The sequence below is a fragment of the Macaca fascicularis genome, chromosome 7 (assembly GCF_037993035.2).
Source record: "Macaca fascicularis isolate 582-1 chromosome 7, T2T-MFA8v1.1".
Classification (NCBI taxonomy): Eukaryota; Metazoa; Chordata; class Mammalia; order Primates; family Cercopithecidae; genus Macaca; species Macaca fascicularis.
In genome coordinates this window covers 168,162,249-168,182,535 of record NC_088381.1, presented here as the reverse complement: position 1 = coordinate 168,182,535, position 20,287 = coordinate 168,162,249, and the positions used below count along the sequence as shown (strand labels likewise).

Genomic DNA, 20,287 nt, shown 5'->3' with positions numbered 1-20,287 from the left:
TATTTCATTCTTTTTCCTTTCTGAGATGGAGTTTCACTCCTGTCACCCAGGCTGGAGTGTAATGGCACAATCTCAGCTCACTGCAACCTCTGCCTCCTGGGTTCAAGTGATTCTCCTGCCTCGGCCTTCCAAGTAGCTGGGATTATAGGTGTATGCCACCATGCCTGGCTAATTTTTGTATTTTTAGTATTGATGGGGTTTCACCATGTTGCCCAGGCTGGTCTTGAACCCCGACCTCAGGTGATCTGCCCACCTCAGTCTCCCAAAGTGTTGGGATTACGGGTGTGAACCACCGAGTCTGGCTGAATTCTTATTGACTGCTACACAGTATTCCATTTTTTAACCACAACTTCTCCATTCTCCTGCTGATGGACATGGGTAGTTTTGCATTCTTGGTTGTTATGAATACAACTGTTACGAACATTTTCATACATGTCTTTTAGTGGACATAGGTACTTGTAAGGATATAAGAAAAACTAAAGTGTTTTTCCTATTCTCTTCAGACCCCAGAATGAGATGGGCTCTCATTCTGTCACCCACGCTGGAGTGCACTGGCATGATCATGGCTCACTGCAGCCTCGAACTCCCGGGCTCAAGGGATCCTCCTGCCTCAGCCTCTGGAGTAGCTGGGACATAGGTGTGTGCCACCATGCCTGGCCAATTTAAAACTTTTTTATTTGTAGAGACGAGGTCTTGCTATGTTGCCCAGGCTTGCTATGCTGCTATGTTGAACTCCTGGGCTCAAGTGATCCTCCTGCCTCAGCCTCCCAAAGTGTTGTACACTCATACAGTCAAGAGCCACTGCACCTAGCCTCTATTCTCTATTCTCACACACCAAGTAAGCAATTCTGCAGATTCTCAAGTACACATCAAGTGTCCTCTATAATTCTGATGTTATGTACCTGGAGACAGCATCAGGTTCCACAGGTTGAGGGCTGAGTCCCACAAGACTATGCTAACTTCAGATGCCAGTCCAAGTGCAGGTTGTGACTTGTGCTTCTGACCCATAGGCTATAAATCAGGGTTATCATGATCCCTGCCTTGGGTCTGATGAATTTGCTAGAGTGCTCACAAAACTCAGGGAAACAGCTTACCTAGGTTTACTTGTTTCTTAATAAAGGGCATAACAAAGGCTACAGATGAGTGGGCAGATGAGAGATGCACAGGGCAAAGGATGCGGGAAGAGGATGGAGCTTCTCCGCCCTCCCTAGGCATGCCCCCTCCAGGAACCTCCACCAGGTCAGCTCTCTGGAAGCTCTCCCAACTCTGCCTTTTTGGGCCTTTTATGGAGACTTCACTGGATGGGTACGATTGACCACTGTGTAGAAATGTGACTGGACAAAAAGGGTATGATCTCACACTAACAGACTGAGTGGGGAAACCCAGCAAGGCCTGTTTATTCAGATTCTCCTTGGCCTCTCTGCAGCATTCCTTCCTCCAGGGTATGGGGCAGAACCCATTCTGAAATGAGGGTCTTAGCACCTACAATCAGACAAGGTAGGTCAGGGAATTTCGTTAAGACCAGTTTCCAGTCAGAAAAGCAGGGGACGATTCCTGCCTTGGGTAGAAAAGCGGCAGGTGAGGCCGGCAGCATGACGACATTCTAATAAGGGATCTGGAATCTACCAGCTAGAAAGTGTGGATGAAAACTAATACATACAGGATAATATCACAATCTTCTATCCAGTGACCATGCCAAATTCACTTAATATAATTATATTAGTATATATTCTTATATTACTATAATAGTTTGTAGCTTTCACATTTTCCACATACACTATCAAGTCATCTGCGATGTAAGATGGTTTTGCTTCTTCCTTTCCAACTGCTAAATCAGAGAGGTGACAGTGAACATTCTTGTCCTGTTCCTGAATTCAGGGGGCAAGTGGGATACTGAATATGATATCAGCTATAGTTTTTGTTTTGTTGTTGTTTGAGGATACCCTTTATCTGATTAAATAAATCACTTTTATCTTTTAATTACAGTTTCCTCAGTTTTTATCATGAAGGGATACTGAATTTTACTAAATGCTTTTTCTACACCTGTGAGACGACCTTATGGTTTTCCGGCTTTATTCCATTAAATTAATCTTGCATTTCTGGAATAAATCGTATTTGTCAAAATTTTCTTTTTAATACATTATTAGATTCAAGTCATTAATCTTTTGTTCAGGCTTACTTATTGCATTATCGTTCATTAGAAATAATGGCTTGCAATTTTCTTTTCTTGTAAGGTTCTTGTGCAGTTTTTGTATCCCGGTTATACAGCATGCTTATAGGAAGACACCATAAGAAGTGGACTTTGCTTCTCTCATCTCTGAAGGAGTAATGTACGATTGGCATTGTTTCTTCTTTATGTTTTTCAAGGAATATGTCCATCTTATCTAAGCTGTCAAGTTTACTGGCATAAGGTTATTAATAATGTTATCCTATGTTTTTAATGTTTCTACGATCTGTAGTGATTTCCCCTTTCATTCATTATATTGGCAATTTGTGTTTTTCTTTCTCACTCTCAATAGAGGTTTATTAATTTTACTTTTCAAAGAACCAACTTTTTCCCTCAAAAAAACCAAGATATTTTGTGTGTCTCTATCATACATCTGCTTTCTACTTCATTAGTTTTTATTTTTTCCTTCCTTCTACTTTTGTTGGGTTTAATTTGCTGTCATTTTTCTTCTACTTTCTTGAGATAGTGGCATAGATCACTGAATTTCAAACATTCTTCTTTTTCTCATATATGCATTTATAGCTACAAATTTCCCCATATGTACCTTTTTGGGGCTTTTTTGTTTTTGAGACAAGGTATCACTTTGTCATCCAGGCTGGAGTGCAGTACTACCACCATGGCTCACTGCAGCCTCAAACTCCTGGGCTCAAGTGATCCTCCAGCTTCAGCCTCCTGAGTAGCAGGGACTACAGGCACATGCTACCACACCCAGTTACTAAAAAAATTTTTTTTGGTACAGGTGGAGTCCCGCCATATTGACCAGGATGGTCTCAAACTCCTGGCCTCAGGTAGTCCTCCTTCCTTGGCCTCCCAAAGTGTTGGGATTACAGGCATGAGCCACTGCGCCCCGCTCATATGTACTGTTCTATCTGCATCCCACAAGTACTGCTATGTTATATTGTCATTACTGTTCAGTTCAAAATATTTTCTAGTTTACACTGTGATTTCTTTTCTGTCTCATGGTTCATCCAGTATTACACTACTTAATTTCCAAACATTTGGAGATTTTAAAAGTTACCCTCTGTTACTAATTTCTGGTTTAATTCCTCTGTGGTCAAAGAACATACTCTGTATGAGTTCCATCCTATTTAACTTGACACTTGCTTTATGGCCCAGCATATGGTCTATTTCAGTAAATGTTTTATGTTTACTTGAAAAGACTATGCATCATACAGTTGTTGGCTATAGTTTCTACAAATGTAAATTAGCTCAAGTTGGTTAACAATGTGATTCAAGTTTTCTGTCTTTACTTATTTCTATTTCTTTATTCAATCAGTAGCTTGGAGGTACGATTAGAATCTCCAGCTATGCTTCTGAATTTGTCCCTTTCTCCCTTTAGATTTTTGCTTTATGTGTTTTGAAGATATATGAATGGATTCATACAAATGTAGAGATGCTATGACTTCTTTTTCAACTGCCCTTTTATCATTCAAAAGTTTGTCATCATCTTTAGGAATACTTGTTGCCTTAAAGTCTACTTTGATATTAACATAGCCACATCAATTTCTTTTGGCTAGTGTTTGTAAGGTTTATCTGTTTCCAATTGTTCACTTTCAACTTTTTGTTTTTGGAGGCTTGTTGGGATCTCCTTATCAGCTTTATTTTAAAAATAATTCTCCAAGGTTTGGCTGAACTGATCTGGACACTTGCTGAAGGATGAACATTTTAAAATGTCGAACTTTTTGCATAGCAGCCCATAATTACAACGTTTGCACAAGTTTTATTCTGGGGAATGTAGGAGTAAGTAGGGTGCCTTTCTTGTTCTTTTAAAGAAAGGTCTTGCAACTCCAAATATAATCATGAACCACATAAAGATGTTTTGGTCAACAACAGACGATATACGATGGTGGTCCCATAAGACTATAGTATGGTATTTTTACTATACTTTTTCTATACTCACGTATGTTTACACACACAAATACCACTGTTACAACTGCCTTCAGTATTCAGTACGGTGACATGCTGTACGGGTGTGTAGCCTAGGAGCAACAGGCTGTACCATACAGCCCAGGTGTGTAGTAGGCTGTACCATCTAGGTTTGTGTGAGCACACTCACAAGACAACAAAATCCCCCAGGGGCGCATTTCTCAGAATGTATCCCCGTCGTTACGGGGTGCATGACTGTACTGTCTTCACACGTTCTGGGGGCTTCTGGGTAAAAAGAGTCAAGAGTCCTTTACAAAAAAGAAAGATGCTTGATAGTGGAGAACTATCTTCTTGACCCCATATATACCTGGATCTAAAAACTACAGAATCTACAGACTGGCAAAGACTTTAGAGGTCTCATCTCATCCAAATCTCTACTTGATGATAGACTGTCTTTCCCAGAATCTTACCTCTCAGGCTGGCAATGTAATAGTTTCCATCTTTCAATGGTATGCTTGTAAGAAAGCTCATCCTTTTACTGCGTTAAAATCTTTTTCATTATAGCATCCATGCAATATTCCTAGTTCTGTTCTCCAGGGTCCACATTGAAAGTGAGATTTCTCTTCCACATGGCACCCTTCAGAGACTTGAAAACTGTGGTCATGCCCCCTTCAGTTTCTATCTTCTCCAAGTAAATATCTCTTGTTACTCCTTTGATTGTTCCCCATATTATACCACTTTCAGATCTTTCACCAGTTTGGATGCCCTTCTTCTTGTAGATTCCAGTTTGTTGTACTCAGATGCGGTACCAGCGTTCTGTGGGAAGAATGACCCATGCAGACCAGAGCAGGACAGTAGTCTCCCTTCTTCTGAACCTCTGCCTCCACAAATTCACTCCACCTCTATTAATTTATTCTACCTCTATCAATTCACTCTACTACTAATTCAGCCTGAGAACTCACTAACATTTTTTGTTTCTGTTTTTTTGAGACACTTGCCCTGTCACCCGGGCCGGAATGCAGTGGCGCGATCACAGCTTACTGAAGCCTTAACCTCCTGGACTCAACAGAATCTCCCACCTGGCCTCCTGAGCAGCTGGGACTACAGGCATGCCCCACCAAGCCCAGCTAATTTTTATATTTTTTTTGTAGAGATGGGGTCTCACTATGTTGCCCAGGCTGGTCTTAAACTCCTGGGCTCAAGTGATTCACCTGCCTTGGCCTCCCAAAGTGTTGGGATTACAGACATGAGCCACTGCAACAGCCACATTGTTTGGTGACCAAAACTCATTCTCAACTAAAAATCCTTTAGGTTTTTCACCCTGAATGTGCGATTTAGTTAGATTTTGGCTAATGGTACCACAACTTACTATATATTTTCCCCACAACTGATTACCTGGTTTTATGTCTACCTATTCAGCAAAATGGTGATAATAATTCTTGTATCATTCTCCTTACTGGGAGAATAAAATAACAGATATGAAAAGTGCTCCATTAACCATAAAGAGCATTAAACATGTAAGATATCCCTATTTAGTTATAAAAACCGGAATCTTTGACTTTCTTAACATGTCTGACCACTTTAAGGTGGTAGTCCACACGGGCTAAAACCAAATCTGTGAAAATCGGTCGTTCTACTGAGGTCCCTAAAAATTGTTATGGACCAGATTTCCTGCCATTTTCTCTAATGTCTTGGTTTACCAAGAATCTCTTTTCCATTCCTAGCTAAACATGCCCCATCCCTCAATCCTGTCTGACAGCCTGTCTCCTGAACATGCGATTCCAAGTGGGAGGCTGTGCTCCGAGCTTCTCAATCAGACTCCAGGAGGCCTCTAAGAATCAACATAGCCCTCCAAATTTAAACAGGACACCACTGAAGACTGCTGTCAGTCCCTCCCGGGGTGGGGGAAAGGTCTCTTTCTCAACATGTGGTTTCCTCTGGAGGAGGCTGTGAGGTGCTGAGGTCCCTGAGAACAGGCGGTGTTTGGGTTTTGGGGAGCTCTCCCTTCCCATGCCCTTTCCAGTACACCATGCTGTCTTCCTACTATGCCCTGGGGGGCAACCAAGAGGCAGGAAGGGAATGGAAAACTTGTCATAATAAAAGTAATCACTTAGGGAACATCTACTATGATTCAGGAACCGTACCTAATGTACCTTGTGTCAAAGATATGGAGGTATTGCCCTCACAAGCCCCAGCCACCAGGTGTTCTGAAAACTTGAGGTATTTTTGACACCATAATTGGGTCCAAAGGTTCTGTATATCCTGCAATGTGTGGCACAGTGTGTCACTAAAAGGCAGATCTGGAATTAGTGAATTGGAATTTTAGGAAGGCAGCTTCTATAAGGTTTCTAGAAAGACATTTATACCATTATACCATTAAGGCTCATCAACAAGGGAAAGGGATGCCTCTGGAGGTACCAAGCTTTCAAGGTTAGGAAGACTACCTTTTTTCTTCTTTCTTTTTTTTTTGAGACGGAGTCTTGCTCTGTTGCCGGGCCTGGAGTGCAGCGGTGCGATCTCGGCTCACTGCAAGCTCCGTGTCCCGGGTTCATGCCATTCTCTCGTCTCAACCTCCTGAGTAGCTCGGACTACAGGCGCCTGCCACCATGCCTGTCTAATTTTTTTGTATTTTTTAGTAGAGACGGGGTTTCACCGTGTGATCCAGGTTGGTCTCGATCTCCTGACCTTGTGATCCGCCCGTCTCGGCCTCTCAAAGTGCTGGGATTACAGGCCTGAGCCACCGTGCCCGGCGACAAAGACTACCTTTTATCAGGGGTCCTGGGGCAGGGATGTCTCTGTTAGCCATGAGCATCTGAAACTTAATACGGCTATTTTGGTTAAAGCAAAAACCCAATCAACAGGCAACACATTAAAACAGAACCCAGAGTTTCTGTTCTCTCTCTTCTGATTGCTGATTTTTTCCAAGATAGCAGCTAACCTGCCGCTCAACGTAGCTGAAGCTTGACCCACTAAGGCTGCCACAAGATGCTGTTTATGTAGAGTTTTTCACAAATGCTATAATTACAGATCTGTTAACTTCACTGCTATAAATGCCCTTGTGAATCTCTAAGAAGAGAGTCGGAGGGAGAGCACCGAACTAACCAAAGTCACTGTGGTTAAACAGGTTAAACAGCCTGTTTCTCCACGTCCCTATTTTAGGCCATGTCACATCAGGCTCTTTTGCCATTAATTATGTGTGTAGGACTATTCACGACACAGGTGGACATGACTGTTCTCTCGTATTTACGTAGGTATTTACCAGGTACACTCACAAACTATCTTATCTGATTTGCCTAGGTTGAACTATCAGGGAGAGAAATGACCCCAGGTTCTCCCAATCATCTTGATACTCTTTCTAAAGTAAGACTTAGAAGGTTGATGAACCCCAAATCTTAATAGCCACCTTACATGTGAGTAAGATGAACACATTTTTGCAATACTACCTTTTCCAAAGCTTTCCCACATCTATTATTTATTTTAATCTGACAATAACACAGTGAAATAGGGAGGGTATGGATTTCTGTCTCCATGTAACATATGTAAAAAGTGAAATCCAGAAAACAATTTGCTTAAGGTGTCATACCTTGAAGTATGAGGATATGGAGTCATAATCCGAGCCCAGGTCCTCTGATTCCGAATATTGACCTTTTTGTTCTGACCTCTTAATGATACGTGTGTGTAAGGGGTGGGTGGTGAGGAGGTGGTGCGCAGGCTCACGGGTATAATCTGTAATTCCAGCACTGACCTGCTGATCCTGCAGCTTGACTCCAACGACTCTGAAGGTGTTGCTGGCAGTGTTGTGGTAGATGTTGATCCGGCTGAATCCCTGCTGGCCAGGTTTGATTGGTACCCATTTCTTACTGGTGTCATCGTAGACCATCACGGAAGCCCGGGCTTGGCAGATACTCTGTTCACTGCGGAGCAAGAAAAAACTGGTGTCAGCCTCAGCTACAGGGGATGGAAGTTGACTTTGTCCTTTTCTGAAATAGAGGTCATTTGCTACTTAACATAAAGAAACTTTCCAATTGCCACAACTTCCAACTGTCTATAGAAGAACCGTCTGGTGAGGTGATGAGCTTACATTCTCTAAGGAGCTTGCAGAATGGAGAGAAGGTTCTGTGCCAAAACTTTCAATAGCTTGGAAGACTCACAGCTTTGTTTTCAGGGGAGAAGTTGCTTGAATAAGAAAGGAATTACAATTATAATTTGCCAACTGTTCACAACATTCCATGTACTGTATTATATAAGAGAATGTGGTCAGGCACAGTAGCTCACGTCTGTAATCCCAACACTTTGGGAGGCTGAGGCAGGCAGATCACTTGAGGTCAGGAGTTTGAGACCAGCCTGACCAACATGGTGAGATGCCCCCCCCATCTCTACTAAAAATACAAAAAGTAGCTGGGCATGGTGGCACATGCCTGTAATCCGAGCTACTCAGGAGGCTGAGGCACAAGAATTGCTTGAACCCAGGAGATGGAGGTTGTGGTGAGCCAAGATTGTGCCACTGTGCTCCAGCCTGGGTGACAGAGCGAGACTCTGTCTCAAAAAACAAATAAAATAAAATAAAATAAAATGAAAAAGAGAGAGAAAAAACGCATTAAAGCACCTAAGCTTCACGACTTAAGAAGCAGCTATTTATTACCTCCATTCTCCATTTTTTAGATGAGAAAAAAGTGGCTCAGAGACTTGCAAAGATGTATACAAGTTCACACAGGTATTCAGTGATTAAACTGGGGATTTCCACCCACTTCTGTCTGATTCTAGAGCATATGACATAAATAATATTCTTTGCCACATCCAACAAAATGCTTCATTTATGGCATTATACTGGGGTAGCATCAGACAGGCTACACAGGCAATGAAATATTTAGGTGATCTAAAGAAAAATGCGGCTGGGCGCGGTGGCTCACGCCTGTAATCCCAGCACTCTTGGAGGCCGAGGTGGGTGGATTACGAGGTTAGGAGATCGAGACCATCCTGGCTAACACAGTGAAACCCCGTCTCTACTAAAAATACAAAAAATTAGCCAGGTGTGATGGCGGGCACCTGTAGTCCCAGCTACTCAGGAGGCTGAGGCAGGAGAATGGCATGAACCCGGAAGGTGGAGCTTGCAGTGAGCCAAGATCATGCTACTGCACTCCAGCCTGGGAGACAGAGTGAGACTGACACACACACACACACACACACACACACACACACACACACACACACAGAGTGAGACTGACACACACACACACACACACACACACACACACAGAGAGAGAGAGAAATCTCATTTGTTCAAAATATGACAGAGAAGCAGGGAAGAAGCCCCTGGAAGGATAAAATGGCCATCACTAAAATTAACACACTAAAACTCCTGCCACGGTATTCAGAGGAAGTCTCTCGGAGCCCACTGGCTCTTCATAAGCCTACTAATCTTTAACATCTTCTCCAGCATATTAGAATTCCAAAATTTAAAAAAGCAATACTCCTTCGTTCCTATTTTTTTTTTTTTTTTTTAAAGAGGGAATCTTGCTTCCTGAAGGTAGGCACACTGGCCACAATGAGGAGTGGTCATCAGCACGCGAGGCTGCGTAAAGACAACGAGGGACTGGAAACAGTATTGTAATGCCCAACAATTTGGGAGCAATCATACAGAAGCAAAGTGTGTACAACAGTGGATTATTATAATGCTGAGAACAAGCAGTTGAGAAAAAGTCGTATTATGTTCACTTCCCCACACTTAAGAAGACAAGCAAACCAAGTATTTGATAAAGATCAAAGATCTATACCCCTAGCCCTGTGGTTATAAGACGAAACAAAAAAAAAACAAAAAACAAAAAACAGTGGTTTTTATAGGATTAGTCTCTGTGACTTGGAAACCTCAACTTGACCAGCATAGGCAGTTCCTCAGTGTTCCAGAGGGCTGAGCTTTCTCAGGGTCCAACTCCCCTACTTCTTGGAGACTGCGGATGATCCAGTATATGGATTATTATCACACTTTTAAACAATATTTTTGTGTACAGTGCCATATATAAGGCCTTCCCCTACATATTCCCTCAATTTCACTTTGAATGAACCCCATGCACATCTTACGGCGTGAGGGCCAGTGCCGGGTCTCGGGCCTGCTCTGAATGCCTGCACTGCTGGGTCTCCATCTTGCTGCTGACTACTTGGCTCTGTCTCTGGCGTTTAGGAGCCTAGGGCACACTTGACCTCAGCTGTCCCAGCCTTGTGTTGAGGGTCCTGGGCACATCTGTGGACAGATGTATTCAGAGTGAATCATAAGGGTTTTGGTCTGCAATTTGTGCTGCATCATTCTTCCCTGTAATTCATCATTCATTCCACAATATTTAAGAGGGTGGCAGTTACCATCTCTGTGTTTTGGGGCCTGAAACAACGTTATCTTTTAAGAGAATGTGCTTAGGTAAAGTTGCTCCTCCCCTAGTTAAGTCTTTGGGGCCCTGTCCTCAGGAAGTCTAGTAATTAGAGTAAACTAGCCGGGTATGGTGGCTCACACCTGTAATCACAGAACTTATAGGAGGTTGAGGCAGGAGGATCACTTGGGCCTAGAAGTTTGAGACGAGCCTGAGCAACATAGTGAGATCTTGTCTCTACAAAAAATAAAACACATTATCCAGGTGTGGTGGTGTGCACCTGCAGTCCTAGCTACTTGGGAGGCTGAGGCGGGAGGATCACTTGAGCCAGGTTGAGGCTGGAGTGAGCTGTGATTGTGCCACCGCACTCTAGCCTGGGTGACAGTGTAAGATTCTGTCTCAAAAAAATAATAATGATATTAATAAATAGCCGGGTGAGGTGGCTCACACCTGTAATCCCAGCACTTTGGGAGGCTGAGGTGGGTGGATCATGAGGTCAGGAGATCGAGGCCATCCTGACTAACACGGTGAAACCCTGTCTCTACTAAAAATACAAGAAATTAGCCGGGCATGGTGGCAGGCGCCTGTAGTCCCAGCTACTCAGGAGGCTGAGGCAGGAGAAGGGCATGAACCCGGGAGGCAGAGCTTGCAGTGAGCAGAGATCGCGCCACTGCACTCCAGCCTGGGCGACAGTGCGAGACTCCGTCTCGGAAAAAAAAAAAAAAAGTGTAAACTGTACCCAGAACCGATAGACGTTGGGTCAAATCATAGTTCTATCCCAACGTAAATGAGCCATAAATCAAGTGATGGGCTAAATTCTGGCACTTACTGCTTCTGGTACACTCAGTTGCAAACTGTGACAGTCGACAAGTAGCTGTGTGTTCTGGATGCTGTCTCAGGAGCTAGGAGAGATCCTGAGATGCAGCATGGTGTTGCTTAACAAAACATGGGTTTTATTAAATCAGAGGGATCTGAGTTGGAGCCCAGCTCTACCACTTGCTAGAAGGTGACCACAGAGTTGGAGCCCAGCTCTACCACTTGCTAGAAGGTGACCACAGAGCCCCTGAGATGATTCTGGGGGAGCACTCTGGGAAGGTGCTGTGTGAGGGGCAATGCTTTCTAGAGTCCCTGTGTGGCAGCCACGGAAATGTGCCTTTCAGTCACCCTGGAAAAGAACCTGCTATGGGAGCAGGTGCACGGAGGCCATGCTGCTCCCAGGCTGCTCCTAGCCACTGACTGAACATGGCAGGGGGACCAGTGCCAACCCATTCCTGCCCAATACAGGACCCTTCTGTGGGGGAAGCCTTGGTTTGGGGACGTTCTATCAGCCTGGCCCAAATGTTCTCCACACTGTGATGTGGTCTGAGACGCTTCTATTCTATCCTTCCTGGCCGTTCTCCTTTCGCAGACTTTTGACCTGTATCAGAACCTGGCACAGAGCAGGTGCCTAATAAATGCTCACTAAATAATCTCAGAGCTGAAAAGAACTATAGACACGAATCCACTTTTATGTCCAATGAAGCTGCCCTGACAAGTCCACACTGAGCTTTAGGGGATAGGAAACTTAACTTACTACTCTCCAAAGCAACCTGTTGGTTGTAAATGGTTTTAATTTAGACAATCCCTCCTTGTTCTGAGTGACATGCAACTCGCTGCTCTCCAGAGTCACACAGGGTGCTCTGCAGAGCCTGAGACAACCCACCAGATAGCTGAAGGAAGAGCGCTTCCCTCCATCAGCCACACAACAAACTACCAGTCCCCTCGCCATCCCAGTAACTAATCAGTTAGGGTCCTAAAACTGGGCCAATATTTCAGGCTTAGTCTGACCAGCAGATGCTAGTGGGTCAAAAAACATCAATGAAAGAGAGATAGGTAGAATAGTACCTGCCCTCAGCGAGCTCCCAGCTAGTTAGGCAGTCAGACGAGTAATTATAAACCTTATGCAGCCCGGAGGGATGCGATGGAGCGGGGGACAGGGGAGGCTTTCTTCTTTTAAATTTTTATTTATTTATTTATTTTTTGATACAGAGTCTCACTCCATTGCCCAGGCTGGAGTCCAGTGGTGTGATCCTGGCGCACATCAACCTCCGCCTCCCAGGTTCAAGTGATTCTTGTGCTTCAGCCTGCCATGAAGCTGGGACTACAGGCATGTACCATCACGCCTGGCTAATTTTTAAAATTTTAGTAGAGACAGGGTTTTACCATGTTGCCCAGGCTGGTCTTGAACTCCTGGCCTCAAGCAATCTGCCTGCCTCAGTCTCCCAAAGTGTTGGGATTATAGGCGTGAGCCACTGCGCCAGGCCTGGGAAGGATTTCTGAAGAAAATGCTGTGTGGGTTTTAAGATGAAGACTTTCAAACCCTAGATGAATTCAGGAAGGGGATGTGGGGTTTTAGGCAGAGGAGACAGGCAGCTGAGCAGAGGCAGGGAGGCAAGAACCGCATGGCATACAGAGAATCGCGAGCACTAGGTGGGGGTGAAGCATACCGGGGTATCACACACCTTTTAGGGGAGTTACAGAGATGGCATAAATAAAGCACTGTGCTTGCCACTAGATGCCTGAACACCAAGAATCATTTTTCCCATTTTTCTTATTATAATTATAGCTACAGGTTCTCTTTATTTGCTGTTGTTAGCACTTTAGGTTCAAATTAAACTGGTGGTTAACCAAAACCCCTGGTCTCCCCCAACCCTTTAAATAAGTGTTGGTTTGTCTCTTATTTTATTGCTACTAACAAAACCTAAATGCAAGGAAATACACATTTATTCTACTTAAGATTTGTTTTGCTAATTTGGGCTTATTATACCTTTGAAATTTTTTTGTTTTAATAAAATCTCGATTGCTATCTAACCTCGACATTGCCTCTGAGCAATATATATTCACTTGCCTTCTCAACATTTTCACCTGGATAAATAAACTCCGTAACATACACATCCTCCCTAGGCATGGTAAATTTAATTTATCCAAATCATCTATCCCTTGAGGAAATTTATTATTATTATTATTATTATTTTTGTAGAGACGGGGTTTCGCCATGTCGCCCAGACTAATCTTAAACTCCTGGGCTCAGGTGATCCTCCCACTTGGTCTCTTTGGTCTCTCAAAGTGCTGGGACTACTGGCATGAGCCACTGTGCCCAGCTATGAGGAAATGTGATAGGCAAAAGTTTTCTTAAATTATTTACTGAATAACTGAATGGATGAGCTATTTTTAAAAACACATACATACAGAATTTCATTTACTAAATGGTTCCCATGAGGTCTTCATGTCTCACAGACTTCTTTCATATGATCAAAACAATCTGTTGATTAGTTGGGGAGTGAAATCAGTCAAAATACACTGGTTTGTTCTGTATGGTGTTAAATTAACAGGTTGGTGGACTTCTTCCCCCCTGGGATCTAACAGGCATCTCTGAGCTGTAGGTGTAACTAGAATTTCTCTCTTGGGGCAAGGCTCCTTTCAAGCAAGCAGTCCAATTCCCCTGTCATTTGGCCTTTGTACATGTACTTGTGGGGCCCATATAATTTGCGCCTGTAATTTCTCTCCGTGTGTCATGTGAGACCTAAACTTTTTTTTTAAAATTATACTTTAAGTTCTAGGGTACATGTGCACAACGTGCAGGTTTGTTACATATGTATACATGTGCCATGTTGGTGTGCTGCACCCATTAACTCATCATTTACATTAGATGTATCTCCTAGTGAGACCTAAACTCTTATAGGAGAAAGACCATGTGACTCTAGGCCTCAGCTTCCACATCTGTACAAGGTGAGTCTGACCTCAGAGCTCCCTCAGACAAGTGCTGAGTCCTCGCTGAGCTCTGCCCATGAGTTCAGCATGGGGCAGGGCATGGCAGGGAAGATGGGAAAAACCATAATCTTTGTTGTGTCGCTGGTTCAGCAGTTAATTTTTTTAGACCATACACCAAGCTTGTCCAACCTGTGGGCCGCATGCAGCCCAGGAAAGCTTTGAATGCAGCCCCACACAAATTTGTAAACTTTCTTAAAACATTATGAGATTTTTTTTAAAAAGCTCATCAGCTATTGTTAATATCAGTGTATTTTATGTGTGGCCCAAGACAATTCTTCCAATGTGGCCCAGGCAAGCCAAAAGACTGGACACCCCTGCTATGTATCATAGACCACTTTTGAATGTCTGTTGAAATCTCTCACTGAAGAGAGAGAGGAAAAAAAAAGCAAAACACACCCCAAATTTCCTGCATGTAACTCTGAAACCTAATCATAGACCTTCCAGGACTCGATGTAGGAAATCATTAATGCATTTCAAGATAAAACTATTACACAGGCAGCTGGGTGTGATGGAACCTGCCTGTAGTCCCGGCTACTCAGGAGGATGCAGGAAAAATCTTGCAGCATGGCCCTCTGTAATGACAGCCTGAAGTCAATCTCGGGCTCTCACTCCCTAATACTTCTGGGAAAAGTCCAGGCTCTGTGCCCCCGGACTCTCACTCCCCCACTCCCTGGGTGGCTGGGAGCAAGGTTTCTGAATTCTCATGGGCTTACATAGACACACCATCCTAGCCCTGTTATTTCCTTGAAGGACAGAGCGTAAATTCATAAAGTAAGGGCAAAAGGAAGGTCCACAGGGTGGAACGGGGCTAACCACAAGAGGTTTGTCGGGAAATGCAAGTCCAGGGTTGAACCTGGAAAAAGCACAGGATGTAGACCTGTCCACAGAGATGCTGGCTCCTGCAGCCCCATGCTTGCTTCTCCCTCTGCCAGTGCGCTTTTCAGTTTGTCCTGCCTCTCAGAATCTGCTGAGGTGTCTGCACCACCAGCCTGTGAGCTCCTTGAAGGCAGGAACTGTGTTGTTTTCCCTTTGGTAAAGCCAGTCCCTGTATGCTGTGGACATGAATAATTGTTAAACAAATGACCCTGACTGTGGGAAAAACAGTGCATTTATGATTGTGTGCCCGTGGGAACATTCTACTCACAATCCTCTCCATTTATTCTCAGAGAAAGTGTAACTGCCAAGCAAAAGCATCCGTCACAGATTACCATCAGCCTTCTGTCTCATAACAGCCTGGGACGGGTGAGTCAGGAAACCACAGCTCTGCAGGTGGGCTCCTGTGCAAAGCGAGGCTCAGCCCTGTCTGCTGCCTCTAAAGATGCAACTCAGCTCTGCCTGGGCCCAGGCCTGCAGAGAGAGACCCGCTCCTCCAGAGGGAGGCCTCTGGGAAGGCACAGGCTGCCCACTTTTGCTCCTCTGGAGTGTCAGCCTAGGAGCCACACTCCTCCTTCCTGGAAAGCAGGCGGCCAATGCCTTTCTCTCCCTGGGACTGGCACAGTGGTCCTTCTTAGCCCTAATGCTCGGACTTGGGAGCTTCCTTTGGACAGAACAACTCTTCATACTCTGTCTTGAGGGCCAATTTTGTCTTCCCAGTAGGACTGGGAACCAGCATTTGCCCATAACAGAAGGATTTCCTAGGAGGTAGGGCATTCGGCACTAAAACTGGGATAATCCAGGAAAAACCAGGGTGAATGAGCTGCCCTGCTGGGAATTCCTTTCTTATCTTTTACCACAGTAACCATCGCAAGGGTGGGCACCTAACAAGCACCCCCCAGCTGATACCACTGGACCTCACTCCCTACTTCCCGCTGTCCCCCACCCAGTTCGTCCTGTCACTTGCTCTCTCCATGTCCTCACCCTGCCCCACCCCCACCCTGCCGTCACTCTCCGAGCCCCCACTGGAACCTGGCCCCTGGGCCTAAGAATACACTTAAATAAGCCCAGACAAGGTTACTGCCTTTCCACTTCCAGCTCCAATGCATGCTTTCCAGCTCTCCAGTCACTGGGCCTGTTAGTGAGTCAGGCACTGCTGACTATGTCCTCACTTCTGAGAACCTCTCCTCCTTAATCCCCAGTCTTCAAATTCTCCTGGCTTTCCATTTCGCTCTCTGTGATTCCTGTTCCGCCTCCTTCACAGGTTTCCTATTTATCTCTTATGTCAAGTGTTTTTAATCCGGGGTCCAGGGAAAGGCCTGAAGAGTCTAAGAAATCTCCAAAATTATCTGCAAAAGTGAGAGTGCACGCTGCTTCTGGAAATGCATTTACCGTGTTCTTAAATGGGTTTGCGCTCCAAAACAGATTTTAAAATCAATGTGAACTACGTGGAATTTCTTATTTTACTCTATGCTCACGAGTCTCAAAACTGTATGCACGGCCGGGTGTGGTGGCTCCCACCTGTAATCCCAGCACTTTGGGAGGCTGAGGCGGGCGGGTCACGAGGTCAGGAGATCGAGACCATCCTGGCTAAAACCCATCTCTACTAAAAATACAAAAAAAAAAAAAAAAAAAACTAGCCGGGCGAGGTGGCGGGCGTCTGTAGTCCCAGCTACTCGGGAGGCTGAGGCAGGAGAATGGCGTGAACCCGGGAGGCGGAGCTTGCAGTGAGCAGAGATCGTGCCACTGCACTCCAGCCTGGGCGGCAGAGCGAGACTCCATCTCAAAACAACAACGACAAAAACAAAACAAACAAACAAACAAAAAACTGTATGCACTGTAAAAGTCAGGTGAGTGTTTATTAAAACATAAATCCCTAGGCCCCCATTTAGGAGATTCTGATGCAATAAGTCTCAGGCGGGGCAGGGTCTCTATTGTAACACACATGCTTGCTGGTTCTAGGCAAATGGTCCATGAAGGAAACTTTGAGGACCACTGGCTTTCACATCTCCTCACAGGCTCTGTCATCCATGCCAGGGTTTACACGATCACCAATACACTGATAAATCCCGTGAAGATGACTCTCCAGTCCTGTCCTTTCTTCTAAGATATGGAGCTATATTTCCAACTGTTGGACATAACTTAGAGACCTCACATTTCTTTCTACTGTTTCCCATTTCAGGGAATGGAAGCAACACCTACCCAATCCCCTGAGTCTGAAACCTGAAGGCCATTTCAGATGCTTTTTTGTGCTTCACCCTCTATGGACCAGTAGCCATCTATTCTATTTCTTAAACATCTTTTGGATCTGTCCCTTTCTCTCCCTTCTTGCTGCCAGTCCCAGCCCTTGTTATTTCTCATTTAGACCACAATAGCCTCCTAGCTATTCCCCTGCCTCTGGTTGAAATCTCATGCCTCCAACTCTTCAATTGCAATGTCACCAGAAAGACCTTCATCAAAGGCAAACTGACTGAGCCTCTTCCCTCACTGGGAGCTCTGCCACTTACTAGCTATATGACCTCATACAAAACTTATGTATTCCCCAGTTTCTATCTATAGCTTATCCTCCTTTATCTGCACATATCTTTCCCCTTTCCTCATCTTCTTTATAGGGTTGTCTGGAGAATTAAGACTTAATATGTGTAAGCACTTGGAGCAGTACCTGATCCCATGCGGCATGAGGAAGGAAGTCATCGTTATTACAGAATATAATCCCAGCTCTGGGGCAGGCACTCAGGGGCCTTCACATTGTAGCCCTTGCCATAGTGTCCATAGCCGACCCAACCCTTGGCTTAGTCTTGTGGAAATGCACACAGGCCCCTAACACACACCCCTGCACTGTGTGGCCTCTGCTCTGGCTCAGGCCACTTCCTCTGCCTGGGATACTTTTCTCAGCCGAGCCGAGCTGACCCAAGCCGACCCACTAATTCCTACTCATCCATAAAGACTTGGAATATCTGTTATCTCTTTTAGGAAATCTTCCCTGAAGCCCCAGGCTGAGTTAGATGGTCCTTCTCTGAGCCTTATTATCCCTATTATCATGGTCCTGTGCCTACCATCACAGCACTTACTGTAGCAATGTCTACGCTAGGACCCTCTGCTGGCCAGTGAACGCCTCCAGGGCAGGGGCCATTTCTTCTAGGCAGGCTTCTCCCTATGTAGAGTGAGGACTTAGGCCACAGTTCTCTTCCTATCTGTTGACCCCTAGAGGTCCAAGACTACAGGGTAGATTCCTCTGCTGGTCCCAGGGAACTTCCCTTCTTGCTCTGCTGGACCTGAGGCTGCCCACAAATGGCCTAGCACATTTTAGTGAGGAAGGACCTATCTGATCACATAGCCCAACCAGCAGCCTGGTACTAAAGCCAGGCTTTACCTGGCAGCGAAAGCATCCCCATGACATTGGGCCAATTAAGATGACTTTTCTGCTACTCCTCAAGTAATTAGGAAGAGATATTTCTCCTGCCCAAGATGATTTCTTTTTCCTACACCCAGAGGTTTGAATCTTACCTTTTCTCAAAGCTCACATTGTCATTGCTTTCAAAACACACCTATCCACCCATTCCCATTCATTTAATAACTACTAACAGGCATATGGCTCAGCTCTGAAGGAGATTACAATCTATCAGGAAAAACAGATCATTGCAAAATGGGTGTACCAGAGTATTGGGAAGGCAGAACCTCAGGCTTTGCATGAGCAGTTCTTGTCTGTAAACCAGAGCTGATAAAAATAGTATGGTCTATTTGTATGGTGATTAATAGATAAGACACGAGTACCCAGTACCATGCTGGGTATATTCCTCATACTCAGTAGGTGTGTGTCTCTGTCCCCCAAACCCCACCCCAAGGTGCCATGTGCCTCTGATTACTTTCAAGCTGTCATGACAGCCACTTTGAGCTATCTTCTTCCCAAGACTGTGGGCTTCTGGAGAACAGGCCCATGTCTGAGTTCAGATACCCTTCCTCAGTGAGCCATCGTCCTCAGCGTAGCCTGGTGCCTCTGGCCTGGGCTCTGCAGCTGCCAAGTGCATTAGTAAGGGGTGAGTACTGAAGGGTGGGGGGCTAGAGAGAAGTAGCCATAAATACATGTTCCCAAAGCTAAACAGAAACACAGCCAGACTGAGGCAGTTTGTAAAGTCCTGACTTGTTTACCTTCAACATACAAGCAACAAAAGTGAATCTTAAAAGCTGGACTGAGAACCATCAGTAAGGAGCCTCCTGGATGGAAGCAGAGCAGCCCACACTGAGGGGTTTATACAAACCTGTCTGGGCACTCCAGCACAGAGCAGAGCTGGGGTCTAGCCAGAGCCCCAAGACAAGGCCCAGCACAGAGGAGGAGACAGGGGCCTTCTCCTGTGCCAAATTCCAGGCTCTCTCTGAAGCACATCACTTGCTAGTTCAGTAGACCCCCTGCAGGCATGCAGCTTGGCTCTGGTAACACAAGTGACATCTACACTGACTTCACACAATGCTCAAACCACTGTCACAAGGTCATTATCACATTTATTCCCACTTCACATTGTGTGCTTCCCCCAAGTCACACACGGAGTCAAGTCAGAGACACTGCTGGACAGGACCCTGCCTCCTGCCATCCGGAGGCCTCTCCTTCCAGCTCTCGGGGAACTCTCTCACGCTATGAACTCCCCTCTGCCCACAGGCAGCCCCGCCCTGTCTCCTCTCAGCCTGCCCCAGCCTCACCATTCTACTTTTGCCACAGACTTGCCCTCCTTGCCCTCCTTGCCTCCTGTGTGAAACTTCTCCATTGGCTCCCATGACACCGCATAGCTTGGCTCTTCTCTGGACTGCCCCTTTTCTGACCACTGTCTTTCCCAAGGTGGAGAGGGGCAGACAGAAAGAGTACTACACAGAAAGTCTGGCTGGCTGGTACCCACCAGGAAGCAGTGTTGTGCTGGGAAGCAAGGCTGGGCACAGAGAGTTAAGGCCAGCCCTCACCATGGAGTCAGTGTGGGGAAGTGAGAACCACTCTGGACAACAGCTCCAGCTCTGCCCCAGGTCTGGCTCTGTCGCTTGCCAGCAACAAGACTTCAGGGAGGTAAGTTGACAGCTCGGTAAGACGAGGAGAATCATCTTTTTGGACTTTCTTTTGCATTTGCTGGAGATCAAATAAGGCTGATGAAATAAACAGGAGAGCAGT

At 45.2% G+C, this 20,287-nt stretch overlaps 1 protein-coding gene across 37 annotated transcripts in view; it reads right to left on the bottom strand.

Moving 5' to 3' along the window:
* Window positions 1-20,287, bottom strand: part of EVL (Enah/Vasp-like) — a 174,524-nt gene that overhangs the window by 53,046 nt on the left and 101,191 nt on the right. For 20 of the 37 annotated variants that reach the window (XR_012416116.1, XR_012416117.1, XR_012416114.1 and 17 more), the window contains one exon: window positions 7,839-8,007. Coding sequence is in view for 27 of the 37 variants with exons in the window: in XM_073998192.1 (XP_073854293.1) it covers window positions 7,839-8,007 (169 nt within the window). In the remaining 10 variants the exon portion in view is untranslated. Of the gene's footprint in view, window positions 1-7,676; window positions 8,008-10,171; window positions 10,330-20,287 lie in introns of those variants that run through there. The other 17 variants (XR_012416110.1, XR_012416111.1, XM_073998187.1 and 14 more) reach the window with 4 other exon arrangements.